This window comes from Mesoplodon bidens (assembly GCF_964165515.1).
Source record: "Mesoplodon bidens genome assembly, chromosome: 2".
NCBI lineage: Eukaryota > Metazoa > Chordata > Mammalia > Artiodactyla > Ziphiidae > Mesoplodon > Mesoplodon bidens.
This window is the reverse complement of record NC_138177.1, coordinates 34,480,997-34,500,632: the sequence shown is the minus strand read 5'-3', so window position 1 is coordinate 34,500,632 and position 19,636 is coordinate 34,480,997. Positions and strand designations below refer to the sequence as shown.

Genomic DNA, 19,636 nt, shown 5'->3' with positions numbered 1-19,636 from the left:
AGAAGCTGCAACTAATGTTTTCATTGTATTCATGTGACTGAAAAAACAGAATCCTGTTGTAGGAGAAACACATGCCCATCAGCAATTCTTGCCTATTAGTAAATTCTTCTAGACTTGACCTTGTGAATTTCCAAAGTAGATAACATGAGCCCTGATTATCTGCAAGCGAATCCACTCATTTAGGAAAATTAACCTATTAGTGCCAGGATTGTTTCTTGGACACATTCAAAATCCCACTGTATTAATCAAAAAGATGGTTCCCACTTCCCAAAGCCATCAACACAGTCCTGGAATGGTTGGGTATCTGCCTGACACTCCAACTCATGGGATCCTGTGGAAGGTTATGCAGGACCTTTCCCCAAGGTGGCTAGAGCAGGAAATAGCCAGAGAGTAAGAATGAATTCAGCTCTTACTGGGCACTGGCGACCAAAACCAAGAACACTAAAGTTGGTTTTCAGGACTAAGGCGTTCATTAGCAGTAGACTAAGTCCAAAGGGTCATAAACTGGGTAGCCATCAGAGCAGAATGGGAAACAAGATGAAGAGAAAGATCAAAGCCAAATAGTCCAAGGTAAGGATCATGAATGTCACTGGAGAGCCAGACTTAGGTTTACTGGCCTTCAGCTGAGATTCTGTGGGTCAGTCAGGCTGACTTAAGGATAAAGTGTTGTAGGAGGACCGACCATTGGTCATTAATGGTTAAATACAAAATGGATAACACATCTTCTACTGCGAGGCGTCTGTCATCTCTCCCTTGCCCATTTTAGTATTAATGGAATTCAGGTCATAAGGGGTAAGAAGGAGGTAGCCAGGAATCCCTCTCAGTATGCCCAGAATTGGAGGGTTTCATATTATGGTCTATCTACATTTACAACTGTGATTGATACAAAGATGCTAGAAGACTTCTACTCTTTGAGAATACATAGGGATTTAGATTTTAGATCTGTCCACAAAGAAACTATGTGGGATCTATTAGGTTCCCTGTGTATCAAAATTTACTATATTGCACTGATTTTCTGGCCGAGAAGGAAAAGTCAATTTGCATGGCTCCTGTCAGTCACATGTGGTTTGGAAATTCTCGTGCATTCCAGATACACTCTGTGTAAACTGGAGAATCATATCTTATTTCTACTGGTTTGCATGCATGCGTATAAAACTTGTTTATCCCACAGTGCCAAATGAAAATAAGTGAAGAACTAGCAGCAGTGATCATAATTAATCAACTTCTTTGTCAAAACTTCACAGCTGTTGTTGTGAGGGGAATTCTTGTCCCTTGGGGTCTACAGAGGTTGTGACTTCTTTTTTGCTTTGCTTGTTCAGTTCTGTCCCGTGGAAGATTTAGAGATAAAATCTGTAACTGTCATTCAATGCACAGTTTCTGACACCTCTTATGCACCAGGGCCTTTAGTAGGTACTGAGAGATACTGAGCAGAATTCCTACTGCAGGGAATTCAGAGTGGGAAAGAACAACAAGTAAATAAATAGGTATATTTATGTGATAGCTGCTTTTGTAAAGCATGGGTTGTGTACAATGTCCTACGGAAACAGGGAGGGAGTTTGCCAAAAATTCATAGATGAAGGTGAATCATGATGGTCAAGTGTGAGTTGAAGTGAAGAAGTACTGGACAGCATTCAAGAAAGTAGGAACATTGTGTGCAAAGACATGGAGCTCATCAAGAACACATGTTTCAGGGACTTGAAAGAAATTCTGTATGGCTTGAGGCCAGAGGGTAGAACCAATAGAAAAAATAGTTGGAAAACACATGGGACAGAGGCAATAATTCTAGTAAAAAATGCTATTTTAATAGTCTAGGGCTTCCCTGGTGGCGCAGTGGTTGAGAGTCCGCCTGCCGATGCAGGGGACGCAGGTTCGTGCCCCAGTCTGGGAAGATCCCACATGCCGCGGAGCGGCTGGGCCCGTGAGCCATGGCCGCTGAGCCTGCGCGTCCGGAGCCTGTGCTCCACAACGGGAGAGGCCACAACAGTGAGAGGCCCGCATACCACACACACACACACAAAAAAAAGTCTACATTCTACATTAATATTTGAAGACTTTTGCTCACTAAGGAGACTTAAAAGTTGCAGATGAACTAGCTAGTGTTGCAATGTCCGTTACCTAGACCCTATCCCTTCCTAGCACTTACAACAATGTCTGACACGTAGTTAGTGCTTGATTAACATAAACTACTATTACTGCATGTGATAAATGGCACCTAATGACTCATGCCTTGATGCACATCCCTCCTCTTGAGTATGGGCTGGACTAACTGACTCATTTCTAATGAATAGAACATACCAGAAGTAATGGGTTGTCAATTCCAACATTATGTTATAAAAAGACTGGCTTCCTTTCTGGGCAGACTCTCATGTACTCACCCTCTCCGGTTCTCTTTATTTTTTGGATTATTAGCCGCCATGTCATAAGGACACTCAGGCACCTTATGGAGACGCTCACATGGCAAGGAACTGAGCCATGCCTATGTGAGCGTGCCCACTGCCAGCACCTATGTGAGTGAGTTTGGATGCAGATCTCCCGAGGCTTGCCACAGCCACAGGAGTGAACTTGGAAGTGAATTCTCCAGCTCCACTTGAGCCTTGAGGTTACTGCATGCTTAGCCCACAGCTGATGGCAACCTCATAAGAGACTCTAAGCCAGAGGCACCTAGCTGATTGCACCCAGATTCCTCACTGACAGAAACCGTGATAAGCCACTAAATTTTGCTATAATTTGCTACACAGCAAAAGATAACTAATATACTATATTAGTACTGTCTACACTTATTCCCTAATCAAGGTTGGGTTTCTGGGATACCTAGGTTGGGCAAGGTGGTATCAGAGTCCCTCCTTGGTGATGGAGTGCTGCCTGCAACTCCAGCTTTTGTGACTAGGATCCCAATTGCCTGACACTTCACTCCTTGAGGGGACAAACCCTGTTACCTACAGTGCCACTCAACTGATTAGACCATTCATAGAATGAGTCCAGCCCAAGTGCAGCACAGATTACTGTGTTTGGCTTGCTCCTTGCCCCATCAGGGCCAACCTTGGGCATACCAATGCTATGAAGAACAGTTCCTTACTAGCAGGAGCTGAGAGTCCAGGAAATGCTATCTAGATGATAATGACAGATGTCCACAGAAGGGCACATATAGCTAATGTAGTCCTGATTTCCATATGTAAATCTAATTGATTATATGACATGCCTTAGAAACTAATTGTTAAACTTGCTATATACACTGTCCAGGTGGGAACAAGTGAATAAATATACATCGCTTAGGGAACATTTGAGTTTTTGGCAGAGAATTTTTGGCAGTTTACATAGCAATGTTGATGTGAAGGCAGTGGTTTTATATGTAAAAAAGATTTTAAGACCTTAAAGATGATAAATATTTACATAAACATTATTCTCAGCTAAGGAAAGAAGAGGAAAATATAAAACACAAGTGTGCCTTCTGTGAATTGTTCTTTGCTTGGTTCTTAAGTCTTTTTAGAAGTTCTTAGACCCATTTTTAGTTAGTGAACAAGCACCCACTATATATACAATAGTATGTATGAAAATGATAGCAACACATCACAACAAAAAGAAAGAAAAAAGGAAGAAAGGGGACTTTGTACCTCTGTCCCTGATGATTTTGCCCCTCGTGCTCTGGGATGCAGTTGTTGGAAGCTGAAGGACTTGTGATGGAGGATGTCCTTAGAGCCACTGCTGAGATGCCCACCAGTGGGGATGAGAAATTCAGCAGCACTGAGGTGGTATGGTGGAAGAGGACGTTCGAGTGATGGGTTACATTGATAACCAGTGGGTTATGCTGGCATGACAGTTCATAGCTTCCTGAAGAGAAACAAGGAGATGAATAATATTTTAAGTCTTGCATGTAGTACCAAGTTTCCATATCTAGTATTCATTTTATCTTCTCAATATCTGTATGACGTAAGCAAGGTCTCAAACAATATCAGAGACAGACATCAAGCTGATTCCTGGGTCTACTGGATAGTCCTCTAGTGGTCCTAAAGGGATAACTGTCAGACTCACCAAGAGAGTGGTTGTTTCCACTGATATCGGTCAGGTAAAGGGTCACTGTTGGCCGCTGATGTTCCCCAGGCACCAGGCCATCAGATGACAAGAAAATGAAAATTGCTGTGGCCACTCCTGGTCTATTGAAACAAACCTAGGCATAAGCACATACATGTACGAGCCATTATTTCCAGTGGGCTATGAAGGCACGTGTCACACTATTTTTATACTTCTCAAATAGCTCACCACTCATAAAGTAAGAGCTCCCTTCTCCTTTACAATGGGAAAAAACATGGAGTAGGCACAGAAAGATAGCCACAGTCACATCAAAAGTCAAAATTAGCTGGAAAGAAGATAACTTTCAGCTACTGAGCTTCCCATCTTTTTATGAGACTTTTTATGTCAACCAATTGCTTGTCACTTGAATCTTTCTTTAAATTCCTCAAAAAGATCACTCAAATAGACCATCGCTGGAGACAGTAAACCACAGCATAGGCAGACAATACCTCCCTATCTCCAAACTGAGAGACGTGGACAAGAGTGTCACCTTGCTAACACTTTGTTCTAAACTGGCATAGCTAATTATCCTTCCCTATCTCCTTGTCTCTCCCTTAAAGTTTTTATCAGAATCTCTCACTTAGCTTTTGAACTACGCCATGGAAGAGAAGCTATTGAAGATTCTGTTGCTTCTGAGATTAGAAGCTGCCAAACTGTTTATTCTTATTCTTCTGGTGCCTCAAGCACATATACCCTATCCATGGCTGAAGAATAAGCCAACAATGAAAATTCACAGGAAAATTCAGTTATCTATAAGAAATATACCTAGATGGCTAGACTAATTAACAAAGAAACAGTCTTTCACAGTAAACTATGGATGTTTTGCCCCTGGAAATCCTTTAATATAAAAGAAAACACCTCAGAGATTGGGGAATGACCTGGAGAACTTATTTTCCATATTGAAATTATTTGATGTAGTAATTCTACTTTTATTTCCTATAGCTCAACATTACTCTTAATTTCTATTGAGAATTATCTCCAGTCTTCCCTGGTGTTGGATGGTTGTTGCATTATTAGAATCTGGTGCTGGACTGTACAACCTTCTGTGTGTATTTCTCTAGCTTTTTATCAGGTTCTGAAGGGGATAAAGCTCCAGAAAAACTGTCCTCAGTGTCAGAGCAGGGTACAACATCTAAGGGCAGAGGCCTTTTCTTAAAATGGGGAGCAGGAGAGTAAAATATGTTTTCCATCTTAATAAGAATTCATCCTTGTCTGCAGACTGATTTTTCCTGAGCCTTGGTGGTGTGTTTATAGAGTGTCCATTTGCACTGCTGGCTCAATTAGGGTGATTTTATGATTTTCAGTGGTCAGTGTAGCACAACTCTCCCTTCTTCCTTTCCTCCTTTGAGGGAAAGACCAGCCACACTCTTTTTTACAGTGTCTTTTTTCCCCCTTTTCATTTCCCCTCTTTGAAGTGATAAATATTTCTTTATAACTTAAGAAACTTCCAGACCCATAGGTTATGGCTTGCAATACGAGGTCCTTTGTTCCTGGCTGGATGAGGGCTAGACATGAAACACACCATAAGGTAACCAGGAGCCTAATGCAAAGCCCTCAACCCCAGCCCCAAATGACATCAAAGTCCCCTGGGAACTCCCACAACCTCTTCCTTTTCATACACCACAAAAGAGACCGGAGTATTGGAAGAAAGCTCTGGGTTGTTTCCTGAGCCAGGAACAAACAGAGTCCAAACAAGTACCTGGTGGCTTTACCTCAGTAGGCCTCAGACTCCAAGAATGGAATGGCTTCAATGAGCAACAGGAGAGCTTAGTTTTCCCACTGTCTGTTGGGCCCCAAAATAGTCACCACCCACCTGAAACTAATTTGTAGGCCTTATGGTGTGGATTTCTCCATCTTGAGGGCCCATGCCCAAAACCTCCATCTCATTTTGCATCTCCTTGCTCTAAGGGTCTTTGAATCCCAAATCACTTTGAACCTTAAAGCCTGCTCTTGGTGGCAGTGTCTCTGTGCCTTGATTTGTGGGAAGCAGCTATGCCAGGATTTCCAGTCTGTGGCTTAAGTAGGAAAACTACAGGTGAGACATCGGCAGATAAATGTTGGGATACACAAAGCAACGAGAGACAAGGGTTTGATCATGGTACTGGATGCCAAGTCTTGGGCATTTCCTCTCACAGTGACACAGAGAGGTAGCCAAACTGCATTCTCATCTGAATACCTGATACGATTCACAGTATCGACTAGACACAAAGAAGTATAACTCTCTAATACAACTATTGGAACCCCAAAAGCAGAGACAAGTTTGAGCCTGCACATATGTTCATAATGAATCTGAGCCATGGTAAAGGGAATCAAGTGCGTTCACCATTCTGGAGGGAGCGTTGGCCAGGCAGAACCCTGGGTTTAATCCGTCTTTACTAGCTGGGTAGATCTGAACTATCCATCTCTCCTCTCTGAGCATAGGGTGCCTCTTCCACATGTGAGAAACAGATATACTACCTATCTCAGGCAGTCACTATGAGGATGAAATGAAATCACGTAAAAGCACATAGGAGAGTGCCTACCATCTAGTAAGGACTCAGTAATTCTTATTTCCAAAAAGAAATTATTTTTTATCCTGTTTATACTTCAGGAAGACAACGATAAAGAAGAAAGTTTTAAAATTAAACATACAACCATATATTTTGGTATATAGAGAATTACGCTTTTCTGAAATTTATGGGCTAAAAAATTTCATATCTGCTTTTTTAAAATGGCACTTGTACATGTGAATTGATACTCCAGGTTCTGCTTCCGTAGAAATTGGTAATACTTGAAGCTCTTGGTATAGAATGTATCTCTACTTTATAAATGGGATATATGAAAAATATACTTTGTATATATAACTATTTTAATAGAGTTTTAAAAATTCAGTTCAGTATGCATTTATTAAAAACCTATTTTTACGTATATATAGACAAAGAAATTTCTAGAATTGGCTGTATAATAAGAATACTAAAAGTGTATACTTTATGTGAACAAAGAAGATATTTTTAAAAGCTGCTCTTGGACTTCCCAGGTGGCACAGTGGTTAAGAATCTGCATGCCAGGCCCTGCCCCCAGGAAGACAAAATCCAGCCTCATCCGCTGGAACACAGGCACCAGTCCCCTCCACCAGGAAGCCTACGTAACCCACTGAACCAACCTTACCCACTGGGGGCAAACCCAAAAAACAATGGGAAATATGAACCTATAACCTGCGAAAAGGAGACCCCAAATGCAGTAAGTTACCAAAATGAGAAGACAGAGAAATACACAGCAAATGAAGGAGCAAAGTAAAAACCCACCAGACTAAACAAATGAAGAGGAAATAGGCTGCCTACCTGAGAAAGAATAAAGAGTAATGATAATAAAGTTGATCCAAAATCTTGGAAATAGAATGGAGAAAATATAAGAAATGCTTAACAAGGACCTAGAAGAACTAAAGAGCAAACAAACAATGAGAAACAACACAACAAATGAAATTTAAAATTCTCTAGAAGGAATCAATAGCAGAAAAACTGAGGCAGGAGAACAGACACGTGACCTGGAAGATAAAATAGTGGAAATAACTACTGCATAGCAAATAAAGAAAAAAGAATGAAAAGAACTGAGGACAGTCTCAGAGACCTCTGGGACAACATTAAACGCACCAACATTCAAATTATAGGGTTCCAAAAGAAGAAGAGAAAAAGAAAGAGACTGAGAAAATATTTGAAGATATTATAGCTGAAAACTTTCCTAATATGGGAAAGGAAATAGGCAATCAAGAACAGGAAGCACAGAGAGTCCCATAGAGGATAAATCCAAGGAGAAACATGCCAAGACACGTATTAATCAAACGACCAAAAAATAAATACAAAGGAAAAATAATAAAAGCAGCAAGGGAAAAGCAACAAATAGTATACAAGGGAATTCCCATAAGGTTAACAGATGATTTCTCAGCAGAAAATGTGCAAGCCAGAAGGGAATGGCAGGACATATTTGAAGTTGTGAAAGGGAAAAAGCTACAACCAAGATGACTCTACCCAGCAAGGATCTCATTCAGATTCGAAGGAAAAATAAAAAACCTTACAGACAAGCAAAGGTTACAAGAACTCAGCGCTACCAAACCAGCTTTACAACAAATGCTACAGGAACTTCTCTAGGCAGGAAACACAAGAGAAGGAAAAGACTTACAATAACAAACCCAAAACAATTAGAAACTGGTAATAGGAAGATATATATCAATAATTACCTAAATGTAAATGGATTAAATGCTAAAACCAAAAGAAAAAGACTGGCTAAATGGATACAAAAAAAGACCTGTAAAATGCTGTCTACAAGAGACCCACTTCAGACCTAGAGACGCATACAGACTGAAAGTGAGGGCATGGAAAAAGATATTCCATGCAAATGGAAATCAAGTGAAAGCTGGAGTAGCAATTCTCATATCAGACAATAGACTTTAAAATAAAAACTATTATAAGAGGGCTTCCCTGGTGGCACAGTGGTTGAGAGTCTGCCTGCTGATGCAGGGGATGTGGGTTTGTGCCCCGGTCCGGGAGGATCCCACATGCCGCGGAGCGGCTAGGCCCGTGAGCCATGGCCGCTGGGCCTGCGCGTCTGGAGCCTGTGCTCCGCAAACGGGAGAGGCCGCAACAGTGAGAGGCCCTCGTACTGCAAAACAAAACAAAACAAAACAAAAAAAACCCCCAAAAACCAAACAACTATTACAAGAGACAAAGAAGGACACTACATAATGATCAAAGAATCAATCCAAGAAGAAGATATAACAATTGTAAATATTTATGTACCCAACCTAGGAGCACCTCAATACATAAGGCAAAGGCTAACAGCCAGAAAAGGGGAAATAGACAGTAACACAATAATAGTGGGGGACTTTAACAACCCATTTTCACCAATGGACAGATCATCCAAAATGAAAATAAATAAGGAAACACAGCTTTAAATGATACATTAAACAAGATGGATTTAATTGATATTTATAGGACATTCCAGCCCAAAACAACAGAATACACGTTTTTTAAAGTTCTCATGGAAACATTCTCTAGGATAGATCATATCTTGGGTCACAAATCAAGCCTTGGCAAATTTAAGAAAATTGAAATCGTATCAAGTGTCTTTTCCGACCACAACACTATGAGACTAGATATCAATTACAGGAAAAAAATCTGAAAAAAATACCAACACATGGAGGCTAAGCAATACACTAATAAATAAGAAAGAGATCACTGAAGAAATCAAAGAGGAAATCAAAAAATACCTAGAAACAAATGACAAGGTAAACATGAAGATCCAAAACCTATGGGATGCAGCAAAAGCAGTTCTAAGAGGGATGTTTATAGCAATAAAATCTTACCAGAAGAAACAAGAAACATCTCAAATAAACAACCTAGCCTTACACCTAAAGCAATCAGAGAAAGAAAAACAAACCCCAAAATTAGCAGAAGGAAAGAAATCATAAAGATCAGATCAGAAAAAAATGAACAAGAAATGAAAGAAATGATAGAAAAGATCAATAAAACTAAAAGCTGCGTCTTTGAGAAGATAAACAAAATTGATAAGCCATTAGCCAGACTAATCAAGAAAAAAAAGGGAGAAGACTCAAATCAATAGAATTAGGAATGAAAAAGGAGAAGTAACAACTGACACTGAAGAAATACAAAGGATCATGAGAGATTACTACAATCAACTATATGCCAATAAAATGGACAACCTGGAAGAAATGGACAAATTCTTAGAAATGCACAACCTGCCAAGACTAAACCAGGAAGAAAAAGAAAATATAAACAGATCAATCACAGCCACTGAAATTGAAACTGTGATTAAAAATCTTCCAACAAACAAAAGTCTAGGACCAGATGGATTCACAGATGAATTCTATCAAGCATTCAGAGAAGAGATAACTCCTATCCTTCTCAAACTCTTTCAAAATATAGAAGAGGGAGGAACACTCCCAAACTCATTCTACGAGGCCACCAGCACCCTGATACCAAAACCAAAGATGTCACAAAAAAAAGAAAACTACAGGCCAATATTACTGATTAACATAGATGCAAAAATGCTCAACAAAATACAAACAAACAGAATCCAACAGCACGTTAAAAGAATCATACACCATGATCAAGTGGGGCTTATCCAAGGAATGCAAGGATTCTTAAATATACGCAAATCAATCAATGTGATAAACCATATTAACAAATTGAAGGAGAAAAACTATATGATCATCTCAACAGATGCAGAAGAAGCTTTGGACAAAATTCAACACTCATTTATGATAAAAAGCCTCCAGAAAGTAGGCATAGAGGGAACTTTCCTCAACATAATAAAGGTCATATATGACAAACCCACAGCCAACATCGTCCTCAATGGTGAAATACTGAAACCATTTCCACTAAGATCAGGAACAAGGCAAGGCTGCCCGCCTCACCGCTATTATTCAACATAGTTTTGGAAGTTTTAGCAACAGCAATCTTAGAAGAAAAACAAATAAAATGAATCCAAATTGGGAAAGAAGAAGTAAAACTGTCACTGTTTGCAGATGACATGATACTCTACATAGAGAATCCTAAAGATGCCACCAGAAAACTACTAGAGCTAATCAATGAATCTGGTAAAGTAGCAGGATACAAAATTAATGCACAGAAATCTCTTGCATTCCTATACACTAATGATGAAAAATCTGAAATAGAAATTAAGGGAACACTCCCATTTACCATTGCAACAAAAAGAATAAAATATCTAGGACTAAACCTACCTAAGGAGACAGAAGACTATAAGACAGTGATGGAAGAAATTAAAGATGATACAAACAGACAGAGAGATATACCATGTTCTTGGATTGGAAGAATCAATATTGTGAAAATGACTATACTACCCAAAGCAATCTACAGATTCAATGCAATCCCTATCAAACTACCACTGGCATTTTTCACAGAACTAGAGCAAAAAATTTCACAATCTATATGGAAACACAAAAGACCCTGAATAGCCAAAGCAATCTTGAGAAAGAAAAACAGAGCTGGAGGAATCAGGCACTCTGACTTCAGACTATACTACAAAGCTACAGTAATCAAGACGGTAGGTACTGGCACAAAAACAGAAATATAGATCAATGGAACAGAAAAGAAAGCCCAGAGAAACCCAAGAACATATGGTCACCTTATCTTGATAAAGAAGGCAAGAATATACAATGGAGGAAAGACAGCTGCTTCAATAAGTGGTGCTGGGAAAACTGGACAGCTACATGTAAAAGAATGAAATTAGAACACTCCCTAAAACCATACATAAAAATAAACTCAAAATGGATTGAAGACCTAAATGTAAGGCCAGACACTATCAAACTCTTAGAGGAATACATAGGCAGAACACACTATGACATAAATCACAGCTAGATCCTTTTTGGCTACCTCCTAGAGAAATGGAAATAAAAACAAAAATAAACAAATGGGACCTAATGAAACTTAAAAGCTTTTGCACAGCAAAGGAAACCATAACCAAGATGAAAAGACAACTTCAGAATGGGAGAAAATACTTGCAAACGAAGCAGCTGACAAAGGATTAACCTCCAAAATATACAAGCAGCTCATGTAGCTCAGTATCAAAAAAACAAACAACCCAATCCAGAAATGGGCAGAAGACCTAAATAGACATTTCTCCACAGAAGATATACAGATTGCCAACAAACACATGAAAAGATGCTCAACGTTACTAATCATTAGAGAAATGCAGATCAAAACTACAATGAGGTATCACCTCGCACTGGTCAGAATGGCCATCATCAAAAAATCTACAAATAATAAATGCTGGAGAGGGTGTGGAGAAAAGGGAACCCTCTTGCACTATTGGTCAGAATGTAAATTAATACAGCCTCTACGCAGAACAGTATGGAGGTTCCTTAAAAAACTAAAAATAGAACTACCATCTGACCCAGCAATCCCACTACTGGGCATATACCCTGTGAAAACCATAATTCAAAAAGAGTCATGTACCACAGTATTCATTGCAGCTCTATTTACAATAGCCAGGACATGGAAGCAACCTAAGTGTCCATCAACAGATGAATGGATAAAGAAGATGTGGCACATATATACAATGGAATATTTCTCAGCCATAAAAAGAAGCGAAACTGAGTTATTTGTAGTGAGGTGGATGGACCTAGAGACTGTCATACAGAGTGAAGTAAGTCAGAAATAGAAAACCAAATACCATATTCTAACACATATATATGGAATCTAAAAAAAGAAAAAAAGTTTTCGAAGAACCTAGGGGCAGGACAGGAATAAAGACGCAGATGTAGAGAATGGACTTGAGGACATGGGGAGGGGGAAGGGTAAGCTGGGACAAAGTGAGTGAGTGGCACGGACTTATATATACACTACCAAATATAAAATAGATAGCTAGTGGGAAGCAGCCACATAGCACAGGGAGATCTGCTAGGTGCTTTGTGTCCACCTAGAGGGGTGGGATAGGGAGGGTGGGAGGGAGATGCAAGGAGGAGGAGATATGGGCATATATATATACATATAGCTGATTCACTTTGTTATACAGCAGAAACTAACACACCATTGCAAAACAATTATTCTCCAATAAAGATGTTTAAAAACAAAGAAAAAAAAAAGAATCCGCCTGCCAATGCAGGGGACACGGGTTCAGCGCCTGGTCGGGAAAGATCCAACATTTTGTGGAGCAACTAAGTCCATGCGCCACAACTAGTTAGCTTGCGCTCTAGAGCCCGTGAGCCACTACTACTGAAGCCTGTGTGTCTAGTGCCCGTGCTCTGGAACAAGAGACTCCACCACCACAATGAGAAGGCTGCACACTGCAACGAGGAGTAGCCCTTGCTCGCCACAACTAGAGAAAGCCCGTGTGCAGCAACGAAGACCCAACGCAGCCAAAAAAATTTTTTTATAAAGAAAATAATAAGCTGGTCTTTCCACAGCCAAGGAGAACTATTTTAATATATATAATGGTCTAGGCTATTTTTATTTTTTATGAAATAAATAATGGATTTTATGTTCCTAAATGTGAAAATAGGTATTGGCCAGAGCAGAAAATTTGTCAACACAAATCTCTGCTTATTCTACCCCATGTCACCTTTGCCACTACAAGTATGACACTCCTCTAATCACCACATCAAATGTACAATATGACGAGCAGCCCCTTTCCAGACAAAGCACACCAGATGCACCTCCTCTGGGACTACTCAGATCTGAAATGAGGACCAGGCATGGCCCAAGAGAAAAGTCCAAGATGCTAAGAGGTCAAGGGACTTGTAAGCTTTATTTGTAAAGTTTTATTATTTGTTTTAACAAGGAGATTGCATTTATGTATTACAGGGCAATATAAAATTAATTTGAATGTGCCTTTTATGAAGAAGACAAAGTATAGTTAGATATCAGAAAGGAGGCAAGATCTTTTAGAAAAGCAATTGATTCTCAGGACTGAGGAACAGTCTAAAAATAAAATGTTTGCCAGTGAAATTAGCTCAGTGAATCTCCAGCAAAATACTTTGAAACAGATAAAATATGGATTAGATAGATAATAGGTAGATAGATAGACAGATAAATAGATAGATAGATAGATAGATGATAGGCAGATAGGTTGAGACTTACTGATAGAGTGGAAAACCAGTCCTGCACACTCAATTGCTTTCCATCCAAAGCCTTCACATTAACTGCTGGATCTAACTTCTGGCCACTTGTGAGGGGTAAGACTGAAAGAATGTTTTCCTGGTGCAGAACTGTTTGGGCTTAAGAAATCCCTCTTCCATCTGCCTGCTGGGTACAAACACACTTAATAGACTCCCAGACCAAGCATTTCGACGTCCAGGTCATCCTTTGTGGAGGTCCCTGGACAGCAGAACATAAAACTATACCACAAACTTGAAAAGAATCTTCTCTGAGGTTTTAAAATGCTTTTGGTTATTACTGAGATGTTATTTTTTGTGTGTGCTTTTCCATTTTCATTCATCTATGGCACTTCCTGATTCCAGAGAGAAAGGGAAGGCCCTTGAACAGGAGAAAGTGAGCACATATTATTTTCACCTTGCATAGCACTTTACAGTTTGCCAAACATGATTACATGCCTTGCTGGAGCCTCCAATAAGCTCACTGGGTTTTTGTTCCTTTTTGAGACCTTTTTATTATAATATCTCCAGGATACAAAGGTTATATTATACAAGTGAAATGTAGGATTCTGAGAGCTTAAGTGACTTCCTCTAGCTGAATGCTAGACAGTTAGGAATTTGGGTTTTCTGTATTCTTCTGACTGCCCAGGGATTCCTAATTTGGGTTAGCAGAAAATCACAAATTTGTTAGAAAATTTGTTGACATGTGTGCCCTCTCTTCCCACAAAAAAATGAAGTCACATAAATACTTAGATATAAAAAAGTTATACTATTTCAGGGAGCTAAGAGAACCCTTTGAAAGCCATTCATAGTTCAATTAGGGTCAACAGAAATTAGATTAAGAATGCTTACACAATTGGTTGACCCACATGCTTTTTTTGGAGGTGAAAAACTATCAAATATTGGCAATTTTATATGGTTCACCCTAATGATATTGCTGTCTATGTAGACTTAAGAAATTTGACAAGGGAGAGATTAACTCTCAAAGTTTCAAGGTATGTTATGTTACCTGAAGTACAAATCTAACAGATGAAGGGAAGGTGTGAGGCAACTAGCCTCTTGTCTCTGAGCTTGAAGCCTCTTGGTGGCCTCTGTACTTGAGGATGTGAGACAAAATGTGGAGGGGGTTTTGAACCTGGTTTGACTTCCTTCCCATGTCCAAGCTCCTGTCTCTCTTAATATTGGTCAAAACCCAGTTGATTTCTAGTGTTATTCCTTCACAGTACAAGTGAGGTTATAAACACCATGAGCTTATGTAGTTCTTTTTTCAGAAGAGTGAGGTTAACTTGTCATTTTATGAAATGAAGAAGAAACCTCCCTTATGACTCCCACCATCCAGGAGGAGGCATTTGACAATGTATGATTTGGCAAGTCAGTGGAAGGGCTCAGATCAAAATCAGCTTATTGGCTCAATTCAATTCTAAGAGCATCTCCTCAGTTGTGATTTCAGACACCAGGGCTAAGTCTGCAGAGAATTTGTGTTAGAAGAATTTGAGAGACTCAGAGGGGGATCAGAAAGGCAAAACGAAATCTGTAGTGAATACTGTGGTGTACCACTGAAATCCCCTTCTTCATGACTGAGCACTCAGCTCACATCAAGTCTCTTTCCAGAAACTGCCCTCAGAGAAAGAAAGCCTCCACAAGGTTATGACACTTCCCTGGAGTAGGGGGAGACAAGAAACCCATGTCCAATGGCCTTTTGATAGGATTGAGTGGTATACAAGGTAGGACAACTCTGAAGGGCCATCCTAGCTCCCTGTAGGATGCTGACACTTTTGTGTGGCTGTTTCATAGTTCTACTCCTCTCTCTGCTAACTCCTAGTTCTTTCATCCCCCCATAGGTGTTGATTCCAAGGAAAGTTCTTGATAAACTTTTCTTCAAATCTTTATCTCAGAGTCTGAATCCAGGGGAAACTCCACTTAAGACAAAGTCTGAGAATGAGAAAAGGTATTATGAAATACAGATAATGAAGGTTCTCTTGGGAACGAGAATGCATAAGTGAGGGGATGAGGGATTCAATGGAGAGCCAAGAAATCTTCCCTTCTGGTTAAAAAAAAAATTGCTATTCCAATTATTTATGAAACTTAGAGTCTGCTAAGTTGTCATATCTAGGGCCTGCAAAAGCTTTCATGTAAAATCGAAGTTAGATTAGTAGCAATCAGATAGGAAAATGGAAAATGAGTCTTTTACCTCTTGGGATAAACTGTTTAGCCACAGGGAGATGCAGTTCCTCTTTCAGTGCACTAGGCTAGTTTTTGATGGAAATAAAAATCATATATGTGCCCCGGTCCGGGAAGATCCCACATGCCGCAGAGCGGCTGGGCCCGTGAGCCATGGCCGTTGAGCCTGCGCGTCCGGAGCCTGTGCTCCGCAACGGGAGAGACCACAACAGTGAGAGGCCCACGTACCGCAAAAAAAAAAAAAAAAAAATCATATATGCATAGTCATCTTTGCTTTTTTAGGATTCCCAGAGACTGCAGGAATCCATGTAGGTTAATTTTCCAAAGAGAAAATTTTATTTTGGAAAGCAAGACCTTTTCAGAAATTTAAATCATGTGTACAGAAATAATCACAATATATATTAGAAATTTTTCTTCCCTCTTAAAAAGAGGATTCTGTACTTCAGTGAATTTTCACTTGATAATTGGAGGCATCATTTTGAACATCAATTATTTTACTGAATGATAATATAACAATCCTCTAAACTAGTGTTTCTCAAACTTAAAAAAAAACTTTAATGTGCACACAAATCACCTGAGAAGCATGTTTAAATGCATATTCTGATTTAGTAGATCTGAGATTCGGTATTTCTAGCTAGATCTCATGTGACATTGATGCTTTTGGAAGCCAACCATATTTTGAGTAGGAGAGCTCTAAAAGTATCAATAGATATAATTAACTTTGTCCTCAGCATCTGATAGTCTAAGACTACAATTATTATATTAATCATATTTGTTTATTATATCATTCTTTTTAAAATTCACCATCAAACTTGAAATAAAATGCAGAGCTGGAAGGAATCATCTGGTCCAAGAACGTCATTTTAACTCTAAGAAAAATGGTGCCCAAGAAGGATATATGATTTATATAAGGTCATAACTGATAAATGGTAAAAAGAGACCTTACAGTGTTCCTCTGAGCATATATTTTTAGTCAGTTTCTAACTCCCTGACTAAATTGTTAGCACCTTTCCTGTAAAAGATTGAAATTCAGATAATATTTTTAGAAATCTGTATAAAGTGAATAGATTCTGACAAAGGGCCTTGTCAACTTTTCTATGAATAAAGTCAAAGAATCCAAAGTTGTGACTGGACTAGGTGCCTTCTACACATGAGATTTTTCTTTTTTGCTAAATTATGAAATCTGGACAGTTTTCTGTATGGTTGTGGTGTTCTGGATGGATCTCTAAATAGAGGATTACCTTCTAATTTATTAAATAAAAAAATCAGAAGAGTTGCTAGATTTAGCAAAAACAAACAGCACACCACATAAATCTAAATGTCAAAGAAAAGAAATTTTTTAGTATAAGTATGTCTTGAATATAGCATAGGACTATAATAGATACACAAAACCTGTACTAGATAATGAAAAAGGAAACTAAGCATATCACTAAAAAAGTCCTCAAACCACAAAGGAAGAGATCAAGAGAAAGACTAGTAAAAAGAGAAACTACAAAACAGCCAGAAAACAATTAACAAAATGTCAATAAGTGCATACTTATCAATAATTACTTTAAATGTAAATAGGCTCAATTCTCCAATCAAAAGACATAAAGTTGCTGACTGAACAAAAAATATACAAAACCCATCTAATAACACTTATAGAATCTCATTTCAGACATAAAGACATACACAGATTGAAAGTGAAAGGATAGAAAAAGATGTTCCATGCAAATGGAAACCAAAAGAAACTTGAGGTAGCTATTCTTATATCAGACAAAATAGACTTTAAAACAAAGACTGTAATAAAGACAAGGAGGACATTATATATCGATAAAGGTATCAATCCAACAAAGAGATAAAACTACTGTAAATATTTATAAACTCAACATAGGAGCACCGAAATATATAAAGTAAATGTTAACAGACATAAGGGGGAGACATTGGCAACAATCAATAATAGTAGGGGACGTTAATACTCCACTTACATCAATGGATAGATTATCGAGACAGAAAGTCAATACAGAAACATAGGCTTTAAACAACAAAATAGACCAGATGAACGTAGATATATACGGAACATTCAACCCAAAAACAACAGAATACACATTCTTCAAAGTGCACATAAAACGTTCTCAAGATAGATCATATGTTAGGCCACAAAACAAGTCTTAACAAATTTAAGAAGATTGAAATCATATTAAGCATCTTTTCTGACCACAATTGTATGAACTAGAAATCAGTTACAAGAAGAAAACTGCAAAAGCCACAAACATATGAAGACTAAACAACATGCTACTGAACACCAATGTGTCAATAAAGAAATCAAAAGAGAAACCGTAAAATACCTTGAGACAAATGAAAATGGAAATACAATATACCAATACTAATGGGATGCAGCTAAACCAGTTTTAATAGGGAAGTTCATAGAAATAAATGGCTACCTCAAGAAATAAGAAAAATCTCAAATAAACAACCTAACTTTACAACTAAAGGAACTAGAAAAAGAAGAACACACAAAGCCCAAAGAAGGAAGGAAATAACAAATAGAGCAAAAATAAATAATATAGAGAATAGAAAGACAATAGAAAATATCAATGAAACTCAGACCTGATTCTTTGAAAAGATCAACAAAATTGAAACACCTTTAGCCAGATTCACCAAGAAAAAAAAAGGGAGAGAGGGTTCAAATAAATAAAATCAGAAATGAAAGGGGAGATGTTACAACAGGCACCACAGAAATAAAAAGAATCATAAGAGATTACTACATACAATTATACACCAACAAATTGAACAAGCTAAAAGAAATGGGTGAGTTACTAGAAACATACAACCTTCCAAGAGCAAATAATGAAGAAATAGAAAATCTGGACAGACCAATTACTAGTAAGGAGACTGCATCATTAATTTAAAAACTCTGTACAAACAAGTCCAGGATGAGACATCTATACTGGTGAATTCTACCAAACATTCAAAGAATTGAAGCCAATTCTTGAACTCTTCAAAACATAGCAGAGGAGGGAACATTTCCAAACTCATTTTATGAGGCCAGCATTAGCCTGGTACCAAAACCAGACAGGGATATCACAATAAAAGAAAATTACAGGTTAATATTCCTGATGAACATAGATGAAAAAAATCCTTATCAAAGTACTAGCAAACCAAATTCAACATTACATTAAAAAGATCATATACCATGATCAAGTGGAATTTATTCCAGAGATGAAAGGATGGTTCAACATTTGCAAATCAATCAACAAGATACACCACAATAAGAAAATGAAGGATAAAAATCATATGATCATCTTAATAGATGCAGAAAAAGCATGTGACAAAATTCAACATCCATTTATGATAAAAAATCTCAACAAAGTGGGTATACAGGAAACACACCTCAACATAATAAAGGCCATATGTGACAAGTCCACAGCTAATATCGTATCGGTGGTGAAAAGTTGAAAACGTTTCCTCCAAGATCAGGAAAAAGACAAGGATGCCCACTTCTGCCACTTTTATTCAACATAGTATTGGATGTTCTAGCCAGAGGATTAGGCAAGAAAAAGAAATAACGGGCATTCTACTCAGAAAGGGAGAAGAAAAACGGTCACTATTTGCAAATGACATGATTTCATATATAGAAAACCCTAAAGACTCCACCAAAAAACTATTAGAACTAATAAGTGAATTCAGTGAAGTTGCAGGATACAAAATCAATATATAGAATTGGTTGCATTTCTAAATGCTAATAACAAAAGAAAGAAAAATTAAGAAAACAGACCCATTTACAATTGCATAAAAAGA

The 19,636-nt window shown here is 38.3% G+C and overlaps 1 protein-coding gene across 1 annotated transcript in view; it reads right to left on the bottom strand.

The window, feature by feature from the left end:
* PAPPA2 (pappalysin 2) overlaps positions 1 to 19,636 on the bottom strand; it is a gene marked incomplete at both ends in the record, with an annotated part of 293,108 nt that overhangs the window by 97,560 nt on the left and 175,912 nt on the right. The window contains 2 exons of the mRNA XM_081225317.1: positions 3,612 to 3,828; positions 4,030 to 4,165. Coding sequence (XP_081081443.1) covers positions 3,612 to 3,828; positions 4,030 to 4,165 — 353 coding nt within the window. The remainder of the gene's footprint in view (positions 1 to 3,611; positions 3,829 to 4,029; positions 4,166 to 19,636) is intronic.